Here is a 22,026-nt window from a genome sequence, read left to right as displayed (position 1 = left end):
CATTTTCAGTTTTTTTAGCCCAAAAAGGAATTTATTGCTTTACATAATTAACAGGACCAAATTGTTATAAAAACTTGATGAATTTGCTGAGAAAATCTATTATATATGCGTATTTTTCCAGTTCAAAAGTTGCTCTACTTTGTTTGTTGCGTATGATTTTTCTGAACCAATTTTGTGTTGCTCGGCACTTGTGATTGACCGTGTTGACATGTTTTGCAATGCGAATTGAATTTTCTTGTAGGAAAAGCAAAAATAAATACTACGTTTTTAACAACTAGGTGGTCCATAATTTCCAGCAAATTACTATGGCAGAAAACAAGTACGATCTTCTCCTTGTCAACACATTGACTGAAAAGAAAATTAGGGAACAACCATGGTGAGTGCAAATATTAATGCATGAATGCAAATAAAAAAAAGTTTCATTGCCAGGCATTTGGCATTGCCAATCATTGCATTGACATTCACTGCATTACAGGGGGAAAAATAACCAGAGGCACTGAAAGCTGAAGGCAATTGTCTTCTTTAGCATGTATTTGCCTTCCCTTGGTGCCCTAGCAGGCCTAATAGCATAATTGTCTGGTTGCCCTTGCAAATGCCAATGAAATTTCCCCCCCTTCATGCCCTGGCCTTGCCTTGCCTTGCAAGTTGCATTGCCAATCATGCAATCCAATGCGATATATACAATACATGAATACAATACATTGGTTTGTTTCATTTCAAAGTTCGGTAGTGACTTGACTCGCTTGCCAGTCCTATAATACGCCGTTTTTGGATGTCAATGGGAAATACAGGTCAGAAATTTGAAAAAAATCTTAAAATTTAAAATTTCATCAACATGAATGATCAATGTATATTAAAAGTGGTACCAACCTTATTGTTGCTAAAATTTCATCAACATGAATGATCAATGTATATAAAAGTGGTACCAACCTTATTGTTGCCGAATTGGTCAAGCTGGGAGATTCAGCGCTTGTTGATAGAAAGACAACTTAAGCTAATAGAAATTGGCACTCCATTCGTGGTGGTTGTTGAATGGACCAAATAATAAGGCCAAGTAACAAAAATAACATATATGTATATCGTCCCCGCCCTCGCCGATTTTTTGAGATTTTCAAATATTTTTGTTATTTTTCCTATTTGCTCCCTTACATCTACATCTACATAATACTCAACAAAGTTGCATGAAAGCAATATCTAGTTGAGGTGATCAAAGGCGCCAGTTGAATACAACATGGCTATACAAAACTGAAGAAAAAATACATTAAATTACATATGTGTCCATCCATATCAAAACGATGCACTTGTCGAGTTATGTACGTCATCCACCAGTGGAGCTCCAGCGCCCCTCCGCAGAACTTCCGGTAGTGGATGTTCTGCGCTCGGGGGCGCAGAGAATCCACTGTCGGAGTTGCTGCGCTTGGAAGCAAAATAATATATTTTCTTATTATAATACTGGTGGATCATTTCTGCGCTCGGGCGCAGAGAATCCACTGTCGGAGTTGATGCGCCCGGGCGCAGTCCCTTATATGTTATGGTGGATCATTGCTGCGCTCGGGCGCAGAACATCCACTGTCGGAGTTGCTGCGCTCGGAAGCAAAATAATAGATTTTCTTATTATAATAACGGTGGATCATTTCTGCGCCGGGCGCAGAACATCCACTGTCGGAGTTGATGCGCCGGGCGCAGTCCCTTATATGTAACGGTGGATCATTGCTGCGCCGGGCGCAGAACATCCACTGTTGGAGAAACTGCGCCGAAGTAAAATAATAGATTTTCGTATTATAATACTGGTGGATCATTTCTGCGCTCGGGCGCAGAACATCCACTGTTGGAGTAACTGCGCTCTGAAGTAAAATAATACATTTTCTTATTATAATATTGGTGGATCATTTCTGCGCTCGGGGGCGCAGAACATCCACTGTCGGAGTTGATGCGCTCGGAAGCAAAATAATACATTTTCTTATTAGGCCTATATTAATATATATACGTGCGTATAATAACTAGTATTAGGCCTATATTACCGGTACTCCGACAGTGGATGTTCTGCGCCCGAGCGCAGCAATGATCCACCGTTATTATAATAAGAAAATCTATTATTTTGCTTCCGAGCGCAGCAACTCCGACAGTGGATGTTCTGCTCCCGAGCGCAGAAATGATCCACCGTTACATATATGGGACTGCGCCCGGGCGCATCAACTCCGACAGTGGATGTTCTGCGCCCGAGCGCAGAAATGATCCACCGTTATTATAATAAGAAAATCTATTATTTTGCTTCAGAGCGCATCAACTCCGACAGTGGATGTTCTGCGCCGAAGCGCAGATATGATCCACCGTTACATATAAGGGACTGCGCCCGGCGCAGCAACTCCGACAGTGGATGTTCTGCGCCCGAGCGCAGAACATCCACTACCGGAAGTTCTGCGGAGGGGCGCAGGAGCTCCACTGGTGGATGACGTACATACATGACTTGTCGGCTGCTACATGTGTCTCATTTCACATGATAGTTAGGAATAAATACCAGACTCATATCAAGTGTAGATCACTTCAAATCATCCCGAAGTCAAAATGTATAAGGAATGTTCTCTGTATTCCTAAACCATGTGGCTTGGATGATTTGAAGTGACCTCCACTTTGGAGATGAGTCTGGTATTTATCTCCTAGCTATCATGTGAAATGAGATACATGTAGCTGCCGACAAGTGCATCGTTTGAAGCAGTCAACTGATTTGGCAATATACACGGAAGGAGGTAGGGCGTTCCATTCTATGATTGTCCGGGGGAAGAAACTATATTTGTACATGCATGTGTTTATGTGAGGTGTCATAACTCTAAACCTTTGGGGATGGTATTGACGAGTTTTAACTGTATGTGCTTGAACATATTCAGGAATGGGTATTGCAATTTCACCATTTTGAATTTTATACATTGTTGTTAATCTATGTTGTCTTCTTCGCTGCTCAAGGGAAGGCCACTCCAGATTTTGAAGGATACTAGTGACCGTGCCCTCTGTTCTCCGGTAATTGTTGGATACAAACCGAGCTGCCCTGCGCTGTATTGCCTCAATTGCTGGATGTCGGACACATTATGGGGTCCCATACAGCGCAAGCAAACTCAAGGTGCGGTCTTACCAATGCGAAGTACATTTGCTGTTTTACGTACTTTGGGCACCTCCAGAGATTTCTGCGAATAAACCATAGAGCATTGTTGGCTTTAACAGTAATATTGATGATATGATTTGACCACTTTATTTCTAAAATTGTTGTGATGAAAAGACATGTTTAGAAGTTCTTGGTTAGGCTAATGAAAGTCGATTCCTAGTTTCCCGTTACCCTACTCTGCTCAAAACCAATTGCTGGCCAAATATTTCATTATTTTGAATAAAATGTTGATTTCAAACAAACTTTAACTTGCCAATAAATCTCTTTCTGTTGATTTTCAGGGGTTTTCTTTGCAGTAGGAGCATGGTATATGGTTAATAATGAATTAATACTGAATACCTACTCACTTCTGATCTGCTCTGATCTCATCCCGTAAAAAAAATTGTGAAACTTTTGATAATAGTTGTACAATCACTTTCATGTGGTTGTAAACTACATAGATCTGTAAACTACAAACTGTGATTTATCACATGTATATGGGTAGTTATTGGTTTACACCTGTAACAGATGCAATAATGAAATGGTATGAAATAATGAATAATGAAAAATGAAATGGTCACCTACACAGTCATGAAAAATTGTGTAACGGAAAACAAGGAATTGACTTTCTTTGGCCTTATCATTTATAAGCACATTGCAAACCCGGGGGGGTTCTTCGAAAAATTTTGTACGGGGGTGTGCCACGCAGACTTTCGGATGCTGACTTTCTCTATACCTACTTTTTGCTGTTTTTGATACCCATCAGTATACCAATTTTCAAGAAAAAGCACCCATAAAGCGCCCAAATTGGCCATAATTTGGCGCTTTAAAGGCACTTTTTTCCAAAATGCGCCCAATTGGGCGCATTGGTCTCCACTGAAAACCCACCCATCGTCAAAGCATCGATATACCAAAATCGCTGAAAAGGTACCCCAAAACCGTGGCACATCCTCAGTATACCTTCAACCAGGAAGACCCCGGATTGCAAACACTTTCTTCAAGCTAGGGATAGGGCTTTGGGGAAATAACAAAAATATCTGGGGGCCTCCCCGATTTGATGATGTGTTGACAAACACTTTGCAATTGCAATTTTGCACAGAAATGAATGGTAAAAAAATAACATATAATAAGGACCTTCCTCACCGATTTTTGAAAAAGTCCGGACGATATACATGTTATTTTTGTTACTTGGCCTAATCTTACTATAAATAGGGGAATGTTGTATGTATCTATCTATCTATGTATGTATAGTGTATAAAGGCTCCGGCAGTTTCGATCCAAATGTCGTCAAATTCATACGGGAGATCGAGGAACTTACCGAGACGGTTATGCGAAAATTTGGTTGAAAATGATCAAAAATTGGCTGCAAAAACAGTGAAAATATGAGTAAAAAATGAGCGCGTAAACGGCGCAGAGCCACACGACTTGCGAACCAGAGACCAGTGGACATGATAATACGGAAAGAAGGAAAAATAAAGTACAAAAAGTACATAGACGGGTCACGGGATAGCGGGTGAACACGTCCGCAGACACGCTATGAGAGGACGTAATAAATACGGGAAAAAGATGTGTGTTACTATAAAGAAAAATTTAATTAAAATGAGGACAAAAGGGTACGAGTTATTAGGCCAACGGGTTAAAGTAACTAAATGAAACGGGAACGAAACAAAGAAGGAAAGAAACTAATCAGGAAATGTAAGAAAAAAAGTAGCTAAGTAAAAAACATGGAAACGGGAAATCACAAGCAGCAAATAAAAAAAAAGATGCTAAAAGGAAATGTAAGAAAGAACAGATTTAGAAAATAATGGGAACGGGTTAAATAAATAAATAACATGGAAACGGAAAATCACAAGCTAAGCAGAAGAAACTAAAAAAGAAAATGTATAGAAGAGACAGATTTAGATAAATAAAAATGTACATTTCAATGATTCTATCTGTTCAGTAATTCTTCCTGTTATAGTGAACGCTCCCATTTACACATGTACTCATCTAGCGGGGACCCGCTAGTCTTACTATAAATAGGGGAATGTTGTATGTATCTATCTATCTATGTATCTATCTATCTATGTATCTATCTATGTATGTGTATAAAGGCTCCGTCAGTTTCGATCCAAATGTCACCAAATTCATACGGGAGATCGAGGAATATACCGAGACGGTAATGCAAAAATTTGGTTGAAAACGGTCAAGAATTGGCTGCAAAAATAGTAAAAAGTGAGTTTTTCGGGCAATTGTATAGCGGTTGTTTGTTTACGGCCTATGCCAACCAACGCGCCCACATGTCTAGCATTAACAAGGCTGTCAAGCGTACACGACGCACGCGCCACTTGCATCGGCGTACGGGTCCGCATAGCTAACTTATGCACGGGGTTATGGTTTAGGATACGGGATGGGACAACGGAATTATAGGCCTATGAAGACTTAAAATAAAAGGTAGGCTTACTTTGGATGGATTAAATAAATAAATAATTAAATGTGAAAAAAAGGAAGCTAATATAATAAGAACAGAATTATTAAGTAGGCCTATTTCATGCAAACGGAAAATCAGAAGGGAAATGTAAGAAAAGGCAGATTTAAATAAATAATGGCAACGGGGTTAAATAAATAAATAAATAACATGGAAACGGAAAATTACAAGCTAAGCAGGAAATATTAAAAGGGGGGAGAAGAAACTGAAAAGAAAGAAAAGAAAGAAGCTAAAAAGGAAATGCCAGAAGGGACAGGTCTATAAAAAAAAAGAAATTTAACTTTTCAATGAGTCTACATGTTCAGTAATTCCTCCTGTTTGAGTGAACGCCTCCGTTTACTCATCTAGCGGGACCAGCTGGCCCGGGTGTCCCGCTAGTAAAGTATAAAACATGTACAGGCCTATGTCCGGCACCAGTCTCCGATTACGATCAATACTGTAGCATTGGATGAAAATTTGCAAAATTCAAAAGGTCAATCCAGTATTTTATTAATAATTCACCTTTTTTTTCACATGGAGGAACAGGTAAGCAATTTTGTACAAAATTCCACTGAATTTTCCTTTCCTTTGACATTGGCCATTTTGATTGACTTTTTTTTTTTTTAGGTACAAGGAGAGGTTAAAAACAAGATACCTGAAAGGAAAGAAACCCGCTGATGTAAACAAGACATTACAGGGATCTTCTTGGACATTCCTTGTTGATGGTCTGGATGACTTCAGAGATGGACTACCACCTGAGGTTGATGGAGAAGTTGTCGTCAAGGTAAAACAACCTGCTTTATATTAAGGCCGTAAAAACAATTGTTTGATTGGCGTAACATCAGGCCTAATTTTAGGGTAGGTCGTGTTATGCCAATCAAACAATTTTTATTTTAGGCCTAATGTTACACAAATAAAATTTAGGTTCAAAAAAGTATGCTGACCACAGCCCTCGAATTAAGGATCTGAAGGGGCACAGCCACTTTTTTTAGGTCAAGTTAATAATTGCCTTGGATTTTCACTGAAAAGGCAAGGCAGCACGGCAGTTTGTAATATTTCAAGAGGGCATCATGGCAACTGTTGAAAATTTGAGAAGGGCACCAAGGCAATTTCTAAAAAGCGAAGAAAACACACACAAACAGTCTGATAGATGATTTTATAATGAAGGGGCAGGGCTGGGGCAACAACGGCAACTTCATTAGAGGGCACGGCAAGTGGACATATTTTGAGGGCACTACAGCAGTGGGGATGGGCACCCACGGCATTATGCCATGGGTTAATTCGAGGGCTGATGCTGACATTAAAAAATTACTTACAAAAAAGTTTTAGGCGACAAATGTATTTTTCCTGTACAAATGAATGCCAGCCCCTTTTACAAATTTTGGTGATTTTTGGCCCTCACACATATGTGGGGCTTATGTTATTGGACATTCCTTGTTGATGGTCTGGATGACTTCAGGGATGGACTACCACCTGAGGCTGATGGAGATGTTGTCGTCAAGGTACATGTAAAGCAAGCTGCTTAACACAAATTAAACTTTGAATGATTGGGGGCAAAATCTAAAAATGTGCTTAAATTGGGTGATTATGACCCAAAGTAGTGGATTTTTTAAAATGATTTTTGTCCTGACTTTGGGGGAAAAGAAATGCCACCCCATCCACCTTCCCCGGCTGTTGCTACAGCTAGGAATGCATTGCAAAAGTTGAAACAATGTGCTACATGCATGTGATAAAATGGGGAACCTATTGAATAAATTACAATTTCCTTGTTTTCCTCAATATCATTGTTTTATACTCCTATTAATAATTCCTCGACAGGGTTCCAAGAAAATTGAGCCTAACATCCAAGGTGATAGCACCAGCAAGTTTCCTAAGAAGGTTTCGGTAAATAGAGGGCGTTTCACCAAGGAGGAAGTAGCGTACTACAAGACCACTCCAATGGAGCAACAGAGACGTGATCACATTAATGAGATGGAGTTTGGACTACTACAGCATCCTCTGGCTCTCTATCCTCACTTAGAGGAAAGCATGCCTCCAGATGTAAGTAAAATTTGATTCCTTTCTGGAAGAAAAAGTTGTTTTGATTTCTTTTGTCACAAGTTTAAAAGATGGGTAATTTCCCTCTTGTGGTGCTGCTGAAAGTGAAAAGAAAAAAAACAATTTTTTTGCTTTGCAACTTATGCTGAAAATACATGTACTAAGCCTTAAGAAAGTATATTTTTGTTTGATAGTTGTGTTTTGAAACATTTTTTTAAAGCTAAAAACCATCAAAAATCATTGGGAGGAAAAAGAAATGCACTTGAGTACAAATGTTGAAGATGATAAAACTTTGAAGTACATAAGGTGACATGTGATCTCTAGGTTTTGTTCATGTGATAGTTCTGGGAACTTCTGGCAGCTGTATTTTCTACAAGCCATACAAAACTGAATTTCCGATGTTGAGGCATGAAGTAACAAAAAGGTGTATCAAAATTTCACAAGCATCTTGTGTTAGATATTTGCAAAGGAGTCCAATGTTGCACATTTTTAATAAGAAAATTTAAAATCGGAAGAAATCATGTCATGTTACTTTCAAATATATACCACTATGTTCAGGGTTTACTTTGACGCACAAAACACGCGTATTTACGCGTCCACGCACTTTGCAGACCCATTCAAATCCAGGAGTTCAAAGTCCAACGCGTACAAAATCTTGAAAACGTACGCATTCAAATATTACAAGATTTGAATCCGATGTTGAGGCATGAAGTAACAAAAAGGTGTATCAAAATTTCACAAGCATCTTGTGTTAGATATTTGCAAAGGAGTCCAATGTTGCACATTTTTAATAAGAAAATTTAAAATCGGAAGAATATAGAAACACCCAATATTGTTAAAACGGTTTTCCAAAATAAAAAAAATACCCCTTGGGCCCCTTCAGAGTAAAAATTCACCATTGAAAGGGTCCAACAAATTTGAAAATACCCCTTCAGCAAAATGCTTAAAGAAAACCCTGACTATCAGTGTTACAAGATATTATTTAAAACCAAAACATACTCTTGTACAAGGTGAAAATAAGTGGGCTACAGGCCTTGTTTCAGGTCCATGAGTTGCATACTGTAAAAAAAAGGTCAAAAATCACAACACCAGGCTACACTTTTTGTCCTGAACCAAACCCGTCACCATACAGTCTAAGATACCCAAGAAATAGGAAATGGTAAACCAAATCAAGTTTCTCTGCAATGTGAGGTCAGAATTTGATTACTTTTGTTGAAAGTAGGCTATTGAACTGTGCATTGGGATATATTAGACCATTTTGGCTTAAATTCTGACTGTTACTAAAACAAACATGTGTCCAGTTTCGACTAAAGTGAGTCCTACTCCCGACTAAATGCAGGTGAACCAGGACTTACTTTTTAGACCATTTTGACTGTTACTAAAATAATAGTGAGTTCTGTTTAGACTAAAGTGAGTCCTACTCCCGACTAAATGCAGGTGAACCAGGACTTACTTTTTAGACCATTTTGGTTTAAATTCTGACTCTTACTAAAACAAAAGTGAGTCCTGTTGAGACTAAAGTGAGTCCTACTCCCGACTAAATGCAGGTGAACCAGGACTTACTTTTTAGACCATTTTGGCCTAAATTCTGACTGTTACTAAAACAAACATGTGTCCAGTTTCGACTAAAGTAAGGCCTCCTCCTGACTAAATTCAGGTGAACCAGGACTTATCATTTTGGCCTAAATTCTGACTGTTACTAAAACAAACATGTGTCCAGTTTCGACTAAAGTAAGGCCTCCTCCCGACCAAATTCAGGTGAACCAGGACTTTTCCCCCCGAACTGAGTTCTGGTAGCAAAGCTCTCATTTTTACCCCTGCTCTCAGATAATTGATCTTTTGCAGGTGTTTGAAGATGTTGTCGATATCTTAGATCCTGAGATGAATCTTGACAGTGATGAGGAAGATGACGATGAGTTTCCTGAGGAGATGACGGAATCAATGGAGGAAGAGGAGGATAGGGATGAAGACAAATCAACACAGAGTAAAGACACAGATTCAGGGTCCAAGACGACACAGGAGTAAGTACTTTCACGGGCCAAGAATGCATTTGTGCAGATTGATAGCGTTTTTATCGTCTGGCATAAGTTATTGGGTGATAAGTGTGCAAACACTGTTTTTCGTCAAGCATTTTTTTATTGCTAAGAAATTCATTGATTTATGGAGAAAATACTGTAATTCAATTTTTTTTCCTGTAGAACCCTGCAGAATGGACAGATATTATTTTGTATGTGGTCATATTCAGTGTTTCAGTGCTGAATTCTTTGTACTTGCTTTGAAAAACACAAGACTTGGGTCTACAAATATTTGGTCTGTGAATACTCTTTGCAAGCATTATGTACTCACTAGCTGGATGCCCGGGGGGGTACTCAAGTTTGGTTTTGGTAGGGACGTGCCGCTGAGATTTTGGAAGTAGACCCATAAATATACCAATTTTTCAAGAAATTTGGACCTATTGATATACCAAAAGTCAAAATTTTCGGCCGAATTTACCCAAAATTGTCTTAGTTTTTACAAATTTTCCCAAAATTTTGGGAAAATTTTGAAAATTTTGGTTAGATTAAGGAAAAATTGGGCTGTTTTCCGAAAAAATTGAAAAATTTTGAAAAAAGGACCCATTCATATACCAAAATAGGCTTTCAAAAAGGGGTCATTGATATACCAGAAGGCTGAAAATGCTACCCATGTTTATGTGCACGTCCCGTATGGTCATTTGTACTGAGTACCCCCCACCCCACCCCGGGCTGGATGCTACAGGTTAACTTGTTAACAATCAACTTTTGGGTGAATCAGATTATTACAAGCAATAAAGGCAAAACAAAGCAGCATTTAGTAGCCAGTAGATTTGATATGAACATGCTAAAAGAGAAACCTACCAAAATATTGTTCCAGTGAAATTGAGCTCAAGTCACACAAGGCTTGAGCTCATATAACACAATGGGCACAGCACAAAGAGAACAGAGAATGTTGGATTTTACAGTGCCTGTTTAATTAATAATTTCTCCTTTATATCTTAACAGATCTGATGAACAGAAACTTAGAAACCCATACAGGTGGCTCCCCAGAAAAGAGGAGCAACAAAAAGAAGACAAAAAAGCATCTAAAAAGCGTAGTGAATCCCCCTCTCAGGACGAACACATCAAACATGTAACCAAAGACTTTTGTGACTGGGTTGCCAGTCTTGGGGGTGAAAGTAACAATGTAGAAGAATCTACTATAACTAGTTTATTTGCCAGTGGTTACGAGACAAAACCTGCATTGTCCGTACCGATACATGTTGTAGAGTTGACTAATGTGCCACCCGAGTTGAGGATGTCTGCAACGGTGTCACAGGAGGAAACACCGACAAAGACTTTGGAACAGGTGGAGAAGACACAAAAGCAATTGGTAAGTTTTAAAAATGATTTTTAAAAGTTATCAGCCCAATAAGCCAGGGATGCAAATTGTGCGGGAGCGGGGAGCACCGCTCCTAGGAAATGACAGTCAAAATTGAGAAAATAATGCCTTGAGAAGAAAAAAAAGAAAGTGAGGAAAAAAGAGGAAAGGAGAAGAAAAAGAAAAGAGGAGAGGAAGAGGGAAAGAGGAAAGAAGAAGAGGAGGAAGAGGAGCTAGAAGAGGGATATGGTACAGATCTCTGCAAAAGATAATAAGTTAATAGGTGAAGCAGTGAAGCTACTGAATGGAAGAGAGGAAGATACTTGTGCAAAATATTGAGGAATTCACATGATTAAGAAATAAGAGCCTTAAGTATTAAAAGATGAAGGTGTTGGTGTTACAGTATGGATGTGGGTAACAATGCATATTTGAGGAAATTTACAAATTTAGGGCACATATCTGAGGAAATTTATCAAGTGAAGGCAATGGGTATTGTATGAAAAAAAGATTAAGTCATAAAGGAATTCAATGTAACAATACTAAAAAATGATGACCTGGAAAATTGTGGGGGAATTTAAAAAGAGAACATAAAGCATTGAACAAGTTCTAAAGGATAGTGAAATGGACCCATCAACATTAAGAGGTAAACATAGAAAAGGCAGTAACCAACCATGGTAACAGAAATGGAGATACAAGGGTCAGCAAGTGGCTCCTACTGACCAGCACGATTTGAGGAAATTAAAGGAAACAAATAGAGAAGGCCAAATCAAACTACTTGAACATGATATGCAAATTTGATTCCCTATATTGATGCGAAAATTGAGGAAGTTAAAACTAAGGGCATGCTGCAAAAGATGCTAGTCTCATATAATTCAATCTTTGTACCTTTCAAATGATATTGTTAAGGAACACTCAAAAGAAGAAAGACCAAACGCAAAAAAGGAAAAGTTAGCAGAGTGACAAAAATGAAAGAAGAGAAAGACGGAGGGGAGGGTAAAGGAAAATTCACACCAATCATGGGCCAAACTAGTATAAGATACCAAATTTGTGCGCGCTTCCCAAAAGCCCTTTTTGAAAGCTCGAAGCCTTACATGTAGAGTCTCTTTAAATATTACCATTGTCATCTTTCGAAGTGAAGAACAAACCTGTTTTATGTCTGATATGATTGAGGAAATCTTGAGCCTAAAAAACCTTGCTCCTGAGGAAGAAATCACAATTTGCACCCCTGCAATAAGCTATAGAAGGATGATAATTACAGTGTGTCCAAAAAGTTAGTGTACCTACCTACACTCTTGCATTATAAAATAATTTTAGTGGAAATTTTGCTCTTTTTTTTAACATAATTAATTTGGATCAAGAAACTAAATTATTTCATGCGCCAGTGTACAAATGTGACGTGTTATGGCAAAACCAGGCGTGTTTGGGCATGGAATTTTATGGGTTCAAAGGTCAATAACACCTCAGGGGATAACTAATAGTTTTTCACTTGTACTCTTGAATGAAGGTCTCAAGTAGTTCAATGTAATGGCACAAATTGAAAGCCAATCTGATTTTCCCTTTTGATAATATTGACCTTTAACCTCTGAAAATTCTATGCCCAAACACGCCTGGTTTTGCCATAACACGTCACAAATAAGGAAAAAAAATAGCATAGATTCTGCATGCTTCTCCCTAAAATATTAATTACCGGTATTTAAAAAAATGTGTGATATATTGGGGCTTTTTTCAAAGAGGGAAAGCAGCCCTATTTTGTTAAACATAATTGAACAGATATTTATTCTTTTTGTGTATAAAATTTGTTCAATAAATATTGGAATATATGATTTGCCTATGTTTTTTAAGAACCATAAAGAATATTAACAATGCTAATTTTCTTTTCATTTTGAAGGGGAATCATTGCGAAGAGGAAGATGTCGGGGGTGGGGTAGGGATTAAGATGTGTATTCAAGCTTTAGTTAAATAAGTTCTTGAGTTTCGGATAACAATTGTGTAATGTGAAGTAATTGTGCACTATTCGGCAAGGTCCTTCGGCACTCTACTGAATTGGCACTGTTTACAGCATAAACAGGGTAGTAGGGTTCTGATTGGCTCATGAATCATGTCATATATCAATCAATCACTGACATTTATAGAGCGCCAATAACCAAAAAGAAATAATGCACTAAGGTGCTATATCCTCAAATCGGTACCTCAAAAATGCGAAACATGGATGACCATCACCCAGGGACTATCAAGCTGAGACCATTATACCTAAAGGTATTGTGGTCTCGGCCATCAAGCTTTGGGAACATATCGAGGGCTTAAAGCCAGAACCACTTATGTCCATTTGTTTTCTCAATTGACGCGATTCCAAATACGGCGCGCCACCTACGATCACGCCTGGCTGATCAACTTCGCGCAGAGCATCATGGGTAAAAGTCGACATCCATGACGCGTCGACGATGAACCATCGACCCTGGAAACGTAACGAGTGTTGCTATCGATTACTCAAATTTATTTATTTACGTTGATGATGATCAGCTGTTAATTCAAGCCTCCGACGATTTTTTTCCCAATTCTGCCTCCTTTTTAAAGTTAATTTCGACAGTCATGGTTTAGGCCTACCGGTATAGGCCTACCTCTGTGAATGTTCAGAGTGTTAGGCCTATTCCCACACAAGATAATGGGCATCAATTAAACCCTTATTTTCAAACTTTTCCGACCTTTCCGAGGTGTTGGGAAAATACTTTAGGCTCTCGCATAAGAAAAGAAAACACTTTCAGGTCTTTAAGCTTTGTTGTAAGCATGGTAAGTAGGCCAATAATAGACTTGATTAAAAATATGATTGGGGATAGGCCTACTTTAGACCCTCATGCATATCCTTAAAAAACCAATTTTTAAACCTTGTTTATTTTAAGTAAAGTAGGCCTAATTCTCAATATTTAGAATAACGAAATATTCAATACATATTTTAACAGCATGGACAGCGTAAAGCATATATTTTTTAATGTTTTTTTTTCTGCCTCCATTTTAAAATTAATTTCGACAGTCATGGTTTAGGCCTACATCTGTGAATGTTCAGAGTGTTAGGCCTATTCCCACACAAAATAATGGGCATCAATTAAACCCTTATTTTCAAACTTTTCCGAACCCAATCCGAGGCGCTTGGGAAAATACTTTAGGCTCTCGTTACAAGAAAAGAAAACACTGAAAAATCAGTGATTGGGGATAGGCCTACTTAGACCCTCATGAATATATCCTTAAAACCCCAATTTTTAAACCTTGTTTGTTTTTAAGTAAAGGAGGCCTAATTCTCAATATTTAGAATAACGAAATATTCAATACCGGTAGGCTACATATTTTAACAGCATGGACAGCGTAAAGCATTTTTTTAAATTACGATTAAAACGTTTTCGAATTTCAAATGTACTCTATTCCTATTCAACCATCTACGGTTAAAACTCGATGTCAAAAATGTTGATGTCTCTGATCGACCATCTAGGCCTATAAACCTGATGTCAAAATGTCAATTTTCGCGTTTGGGTAGGCCTATAATAGAAAATGCTTTTGATGCAAGACAATTTCAAACAGGAAATTTAATCTAAAACGCAAATTCGTGCCTTTTTTATTTCTTGTTTGGATAACTTTTCCCATAATTATACCATGCGGGATGCATGATTAAGACAAAAGCTTTTGGTTTTCATAAATGTTTTGAACGCTTGTCTTATTTTTATTTTTATTATTTTTTTCCTAACCTAGGCCTATAGATGTTTTACATTTATAACCTTTTTACAAACTTGAATAGATATGAATTAATTGTTTTAAAGCAATTTTTTCGTGTGACGTTTTGAAACACTCTTTGTAGCATAATGTAGGCCTACTGTATGATCACGAAAGGTGGTAAATTTAGAAGCCATTTCCTTCTATATATAGCCATAAACAAAACACTTTGGCCCCAATGTATAATGTCGGGAGAAAATAATCAGATATACTTGCACTAAACAAATAAACCTGTTAATTTTTAAAATAAACTCTCGTGGTGCAATTCTGTCAACAAAATTACATAGGCTTATGAACCGGGGGCTGGGGGGCTCAGCCCCCTCAATAAATTTGGTGCGCAGGCTCGAATAGGCCTACCCTTCTGTATGAATAGGCATGTTTTCATTTTCATTTAGGCCTATATTATGGCCTCCAAACTACATTGTTAAGCTACATTGTTGTTAAGTTATCTTGTTTTGTCCCTTATTGTACAGTATAATCTTCACCGTAAATCGGTGTGTGTGTGGGGGGGGGGGGTCCCGGTTCGCCCCTTCAGTCTCAAATGAAGCAGGCCTAAACAATGCGTTCACCCCTCCAATAAAGTCCATCCTCAGATTTGACCTCTTTACTTTGTAGGTTGAGTCCTTGATCCATGGGCCTGATCCATTATTTAATATGCAAGAAATGTCGACCCTCCGAATTTAAACCTTTGAATTTGGTCAAAGTCCACAATGCCGTAAAGGTTGGGCTACACTACAGTTCAGTTCTTTTCACAGTGTTGACTTATAATTTCATGAGAAAGAAAAAGAAAATGGGAAAGATTTTAACATTTTCTTTTTCTTTTAAAAAAAACATGTATAGGCCTAGGCGTTTAAAATTGCCCAATTGAATATTTAGTCGAAACAGTTTTTGATTTTTCAATGTTGTGCCGACAGATATTATATGACTAAAAAGAAACTCATTCCAACCAACGTGTGCTATTTAATTGGGAGTAGGCCTAGGCCTACATTAAGAGTAAATTTCCTTGGGTTATGAAAAGGGGAAATATGAAATAAAGATGGTATACCATGCAAGAAAGCGGAAGTAAAAATAAAATATGAAAAAGAAACATGAATTAATATTAAAATCGGGCATGACAATTGTCAAATTTAAACCTTAATTGTGACACGATCTGGTTCATGGGGGCAAAAGAGGCATTTTTGAAAATTGTGTTACTGTGAAAACACCAAAGGTCTAGCATACTTGGTTCTAAAGTTATGGAGTTTTTCATGCATATTTTCTTGATAGGCCTATGCCGTAAAATAATGATCTTTTAAATTCATGTACTCTTTTGCATGCAGTTTGAAACTTTCTTCATCTTTATTATAATGCTAGAACTCTATGAGGTATTGTTGAACTTATGCATTAAAGTCTAAAATTGAAATATTAACAAAAAATAAATGTTATTTTTAGGGCCTATGCGGTAAGCTATGCCTACAAAGTGTTTTTGTTGTGATCGTAATTTTTTAATGTTTGATAGTAATACAATTAAAAATACAAATTTAGGCTAAAAATATAATAAGGACAAATCAAACAATTACAATAATAACAAAAACGGCAAACCAATGTGATGCATGTTTATAAGTAATGAGACATTAAGAATCTTTTAAAATTTACTTGAATTTCTTTGCGGTAGGCCTATCCCGCGAGGCGGGCCGCTATAAGCGCCTTCATGAAAAAAAAAACATTTTTAGAAAATGTAGGCCGATTACAAAATGCAACACCTATAATAGTATGGATGTTGGTGTTATATTATTATCGTATTGAACAAACAATAATTCAGAAAGAATTAAAACAATTTATTCTAATAACCAAAATAAAACCTGTGCGTTTTCCATTAAAAAAAAAAAGGACAGGCCTAGGCCTACTGCATTGACTACGCCATGCGTGTCGGGCTGAAAAGTATCGCAAAGTTTAAAAACAAAAAAGGCGGTTTTAGAAAATGTATAACAAAAGGAAACACCTAGTATCAACGTCAAGTTTGCGGATTTAGAAAAGGACATCTGTGAATATCAAACTGCAATATTTCACTTCAACACAGAAAATCTCAAAAAATTTCAAAAAGTACTATAAAACATTGTGTTTTTAGAGTAATAATCACAATGGTCAGCTATGGTTGATGAAAAACTGTCGACCCCAAACCAATTTTCACTGCCGTCGTTGGTGGCGCGCTGTATTTGGAATCGCGAGAATTACATGTTACTAATTTCTGCAACAAATGGATGGTTAATTATGCCCTCCATAATAAATGTAAGTGACTTATATATGCATGGTCACTTAAACAAAACATAGTCAGGCGCAAGTGACCATGCATATTCTACCCCCTTTTATAATGTTGAAATTATCATAATGCATGAATATACTGTTTCCCCACAGTATGGCGGCTACACACCAAGCTGGGTGAAGACCAAATACGGGGCATGGTATCTGAATCCAGGGACCTGGACCAAGAGAGCAGCAGATGAGGTAAGTGCTGGAGACTTTAAAAGTTGCGTGTATAATGTAATGTTTTGCACATGTGATAAAGGAAGCATCAATATCACCACAGCATTTTTCTGCTGCAGCAAAAGAGCACACCTCTTGTGGCTTGAGGAGCTAAGGGCAAATGTGGCTTTACACCCAGGGGAGGGGGTGTGAGTGGAAAGGTGAGCATAGGGATGTGCGGCTGAGATGGGGGCATTTTGAGGTTTTTTGCTATCACTTTGGTGACATTTTTTAGAAAATCTGTTACGAGATTGGTTGTTTTTTCAAAACTGAAAAAAAAACCCCATAATTAGGCTAATTTACCATCATTTTGAACAAAAATAATGGAAAAGTATATTTTTGGTTCTGTTGTTCATTAAGTTTGGTGTGTTTGGGCGATGTTTTGGGAATCCCAGCCACAAACACCGCATGTCCAAGATCTGTTCCTCATGGGGGCTCAGAGGGCTTTCAGAGTTATGTGGTGGCCTTAATGGCTAAAATCGCCAAAAATGGCTGATTTTACATGATTTTTAACAAAGTACAGGGGCTTCAGCCCCCAAAGCCCCCCCCCACCCCCGGACACGCCACTGACATATCATCTGCCCTATTCAAAATCAAGAATCCACACCCCATGGCTAAAACCCAAAATCTGACATTAGGCTCTGTAATTTCTTTAGACATATGTTCACCCCTACTCTATCTGTAGTTACTTGAGTGCACCCTCGATACATTTTCATTCACATGCAAACAAATAAACATGTATGCAAAAAAATCAGGCTTGAGGACTGAAGACCTCATAAACAAACATAAAATGAAAAACACACACACACCCCCACCCCCACACACACAAAAACAATAACAGGTAAGTCTAGTAACCTGGGGGCTGGGGAGGTAGTTATAATAATGGAACGTTGACCTTGTTGGGACAGCTTTTTTGTAGTCATCTGGGTTTACGTTATTTTGGTCCACTCTTGATGACAGTAAAACTTTATTTGTAACACCCCCTACATACCCCGGGGCTACATACACACCCTATTACACCCAACAGCGCCCATACAAATGCATGCAAACATATTCAACACCCTAACATCTACCCCCCAATACATGCACGGCTGGATTTACCTTTTTGGGGGCCCTGGGCAAGGCCAAAAATTGGAGGCCCCCAAACTCGCCTGCATGGAGATATCAGGTATGTGTACTCATGGTATGTGTGCCCATGCTTTTGTTTACGTATAAGGTCGACAGTGGCGGGCAAGCATTCCAATTTAATTAAGCCAAGTGAGCGTGAAATTTCAATTTCAGACTATTTTAGCCCAATTTTAGCGTACGAAGCGTGCAAAATTATGACAATTTGGCGGCCCGGGCCCATCTGGCCCAATGGTTAATCCGGCCCTGAACACACACATTATTCTGATACATAGTGCACAAATATGTGACATGTCATGTCAAAAGGAGACACTTTTGGGCAGGTTATCAATTTTGAGGTTTTTACATATGAGATATTTTGCTCCACGACTCCGCTTTCCCCAATGAAATCGGACATTCTTAAGCGAAGATATTGAGTTCGTAAGTTATGGCATTATAAAAATAAAAATATTATTGACAATGTTGAGAGTAGGAATTACTTTGAAAAATGTCTCAAAAAATAAAAGATGCCAGTTATATTCCGGTCTGAAACTAGCAGACAATATTTTTAACATTAATAACATCATAAATTCGCAAAAAACCGAAATTGTGAAAAAATCACCCCAGGCAGATTTTTGGCTATTTCTCCATTTACGATCCTGCCCAAAAGTGTCTCCTTTTGACATGACATGTCACATATGTTCATGACTGTTGCTTGACTTTGCACTAACTATTATCTGTTCAATGTTCTCTCTCCATGCAGCCACTTGAAGATCCTAAATCCATGAAGGAGAAAGAAATGTCCGAGTCTAAGAAGAAGAGTCTGGATATGGATGAGACATTAGCACCATTACATGGTTCCAAATCATTCAAAGACTTTGTGGAAAAGAAGGGAACAAGAATGCCAGAGGTGAGTGCCTCAACTTATTTTCGATTCACCCATTGCATGGTTCCACCATGTGCGAGGAGAGCCTCAATCTGGCATGAATGGGAATTGAACCAGTCATATATGACTCGAATAACACCAGGGTCAGAAATTCGCAACCAAGTGCGACAATCCTTTTGGATTCTCCCAGTGGAGCTAACTCTTACCCTATATGCTTAGACTTGTGCGAAGTCTTACACTTTTGTGACTACATTGTTAGGAAACAGGCAAAATTGCATGTTTTTGGACCATTTTCCTTCAAATTGCAAAAATATTAAAATTTTACTTTTGGAATGGGGAGTAGAAAGAGGACCAAATTTGTTTATTTATTTTTAAAATTAGTTATCATGGTTATATCTCTAGGGAACTCTCTTGTAGTCTTCTTGCAAATAAGAAATATTAACTTTTACTCTAATATCCAGTGTTGTGTTTCTTTCTTTTCCAGTTTCTTGAGAGAGTTGCTGAATTCCAAGAGCAGGCAGAGACGGAAGCAGCCGCAGCAGCAGCAAAAACGTCGGACAAAGGCAGAGAGAGTGTCATAAGCAGAGGAAGAACTAGTGTAGCTAGATCGACTAGATCGGCTAAATCGGCTATAGAGGCTAAATGAATTGTATCATATCATAATAGAAATCAATTATATTTTGTGCAACTCAAAGAACGATATCTTTGGTTAAGTGTGTGATTATTTTTTTTTTTAAGAGAGGGAAGAAACCTGTTATTTTTTTGAAGGTTTCATATGCAGACTCTAATAAGCACATAATTATTTTCACTTATCCAGCCAAATGGCTATACCATTTAAAATCCACAATACCCCTGTGGAAGATTTTGGAAATATCTTCCACAGGGGGAGTATGTTTTTTTAATGGAATTGGTAGAGTTAATCATTAATCATTTTGAAACCCATACTCCCCCTGTATTATGGCTTTACCTATATCTTCCACACCTGGAGTGGGTATTACAAATGGAAGTTACCCAATTGTCTATTCTATTTAAAACTCTTACTCCCTGTGTGGAAGACTTCCACAGGGGTAGTGTGGATTTTAAATGGAATAGCTTGGTCCATAATGGCCGGATCTTCATGGTTTGTGCAGACATGGACTCTTGACTACATAATGCTTCCCGATGCCAATAGGGGAAATATGTCGGAAACTAGACTTGATAATTCTATAAATTTTGTATCAATATTTATTAACCGTGGCTACCGGTCATACACATATTCCGTCCATTTTTATCTTGTGTCTTGTTTTCAACCATAACCTGCCGTTTATATGCATCGAAATATGTGTTGTATTATATGTATCGAAATTCTATGTGTACATTCATTCTGTGCTTATCACTTTGATAATAAAATAATAAAATGTGAACGCTAAATGGCTAGCTATTAGCCCGGGTGGGGGGGCACATCAAAAAAAATTTGGTGGGTATGTTCCCCCGGAATTTTGATGGGGTGGGTCTTTGGGAGCTGACGGCGTACCGGTAAAAGGGGGTCTTTTGGAGCTGCGAACCAATAAAATGGGGACTTTTGGAGCTGCGAACAGTCAAAATCAAGGGTCTTTCATGGCTTTTTGGTTGAAAATCGCCTAAAAAAACCCAGAAATATGAGGAATGAGCAATTTTTGGGTCTTTTAGAGCTGAAATTATTTAAATCAAGAGTCTTTCGAGCTCTATTTTGTTCAAATATAGGGGTCTTTCGAGCTGCGAAATCAAAAAGGGGGTCTTTCCGGGAGCATACCCATGTGGTCATTTGTGTTAAGTGCCCCACGGCCTATTAGCCTTGATCCTCACAAAATTAGGAATGGTATAAAAGGGAAAGATAAATTCCCATTATGTACCTTTTCATAAATGAAAATTGGTAAGAAGAGAAAAACAGCAATGCAATACAATGTACTGTACAAAATGTGAAGCCCCATTCAATTGGGTGAAATGCTCAAAAATGTCATTAGCAACAACAAAAAACCACCCAGTTTTATGAGCCTGGCAGACCCAGAATTTGCGTATTGGAGGGTTATTTTGCTAAAATCATGTAAAATCAGCAATTTGGGGGCCAAAATTGATTAATTTTTGGCTGAAAATGTTTAGAAAATATGTTTGCAAAAAAATGCCCGACTGACTGACCCAACTTGAAAGGTCCACCTGCCCTTAAACAGGGTGGGTTTTTTTTTGTCTCCTTATGATGCTTTCAATCTTGGCACTACACCATTTTTCATCTGATGTGGCAGTGATGTCAGTGCGCATTTCATTGGGTTGCAGCCTCAAATCGCTAGCATTCGCTCAAAGCGCTGGTGCGCATACACGCTTAAAAACGCTGAATAGATGCGTGAGCAAAACGATAAAAATGGTATTAGTTGAGTATTGTTAGCACAGCTATTATCTTAATACTAATTATAGAGAGTTTGTCCGTCTGTCCATCCGCTATCGCGTGCTTCGCAGAGCGCGTCGCGGCGTATCAACGGGCGTGTCTTGTGAGTACCGTGACGGGCGCAGTGCGGGTATCGCAAAAGCATTACAGTGTGCATGTGACTAATTTACATAAAATAAAACAAACGAAGACGGGAAACAGTTGTACATTAGCAAATTTTCGGTACTGGGCGTACCTTCTTTAGGCTTTATTATAAATCGGACCAGAACCAGGTAAGGCCTATAGCCCATTATATTGATCACTATTAAAGACGCAGGCCTATATCAATGTAGTTTAAAAGGTCAGGGCGGGTATATGGGTAACGGGTGTTTGGTAATTAGAGA

At 38.2% G+C, this 22,026-nt stretch overlaps 1 protein-coding gene across 1 annotated transcript; it reads left to right on the top strand.

Annotated features, from left to right (window-relative positions):
- Positions 1-176: 176 nt before the first annotated feature.
- LOC140160769 (protein FAM47E-like) lies at positions 177-20,964 on the top strand. The gene is made up of 8 exons (XM_072184067.1): positions 177-376; positions 6,210-6,366; positions 7,401-7,622; positions 9,465-9,640; positions 10,640-11,006; positions 17,148-17,237; positions 19,123-19,269; positions 19,730-20,964. The coding sequence occupies exons 1-8, from the start codon at positions 306-308 to the stop codon at positions 19,889-19,891; spliced, it is 1,392 nt and encodes a 463-aa protein (XP_072040168.1). The 5' UTR covers positions 177-305; the 3' UTR covers positions 19,892-20,964.
- Positions 20,965-22,026: the final 1,062 nt, after the last annotated feature.

Source organism: Amphiura filiformis, chromosome 9 (genome assembly GCF_039555335.1).
Source record: "Amphiura filiformis chromosome 9, Afil_fr2py, whole genome shotgun sequence".
NCBI classification, from domain to species: Eukaryota; Metazoa; Echinodermata; class Ophiuroidea; order Amphilepidida; family Amphiuridae; genus Amphiura; species Amphiura filiformis.
The sequence above is the reverse complement of the archived record's forward strand: the minus strand, read 5'-3'. Positions and strand labels throughout refer to the sequence as shown.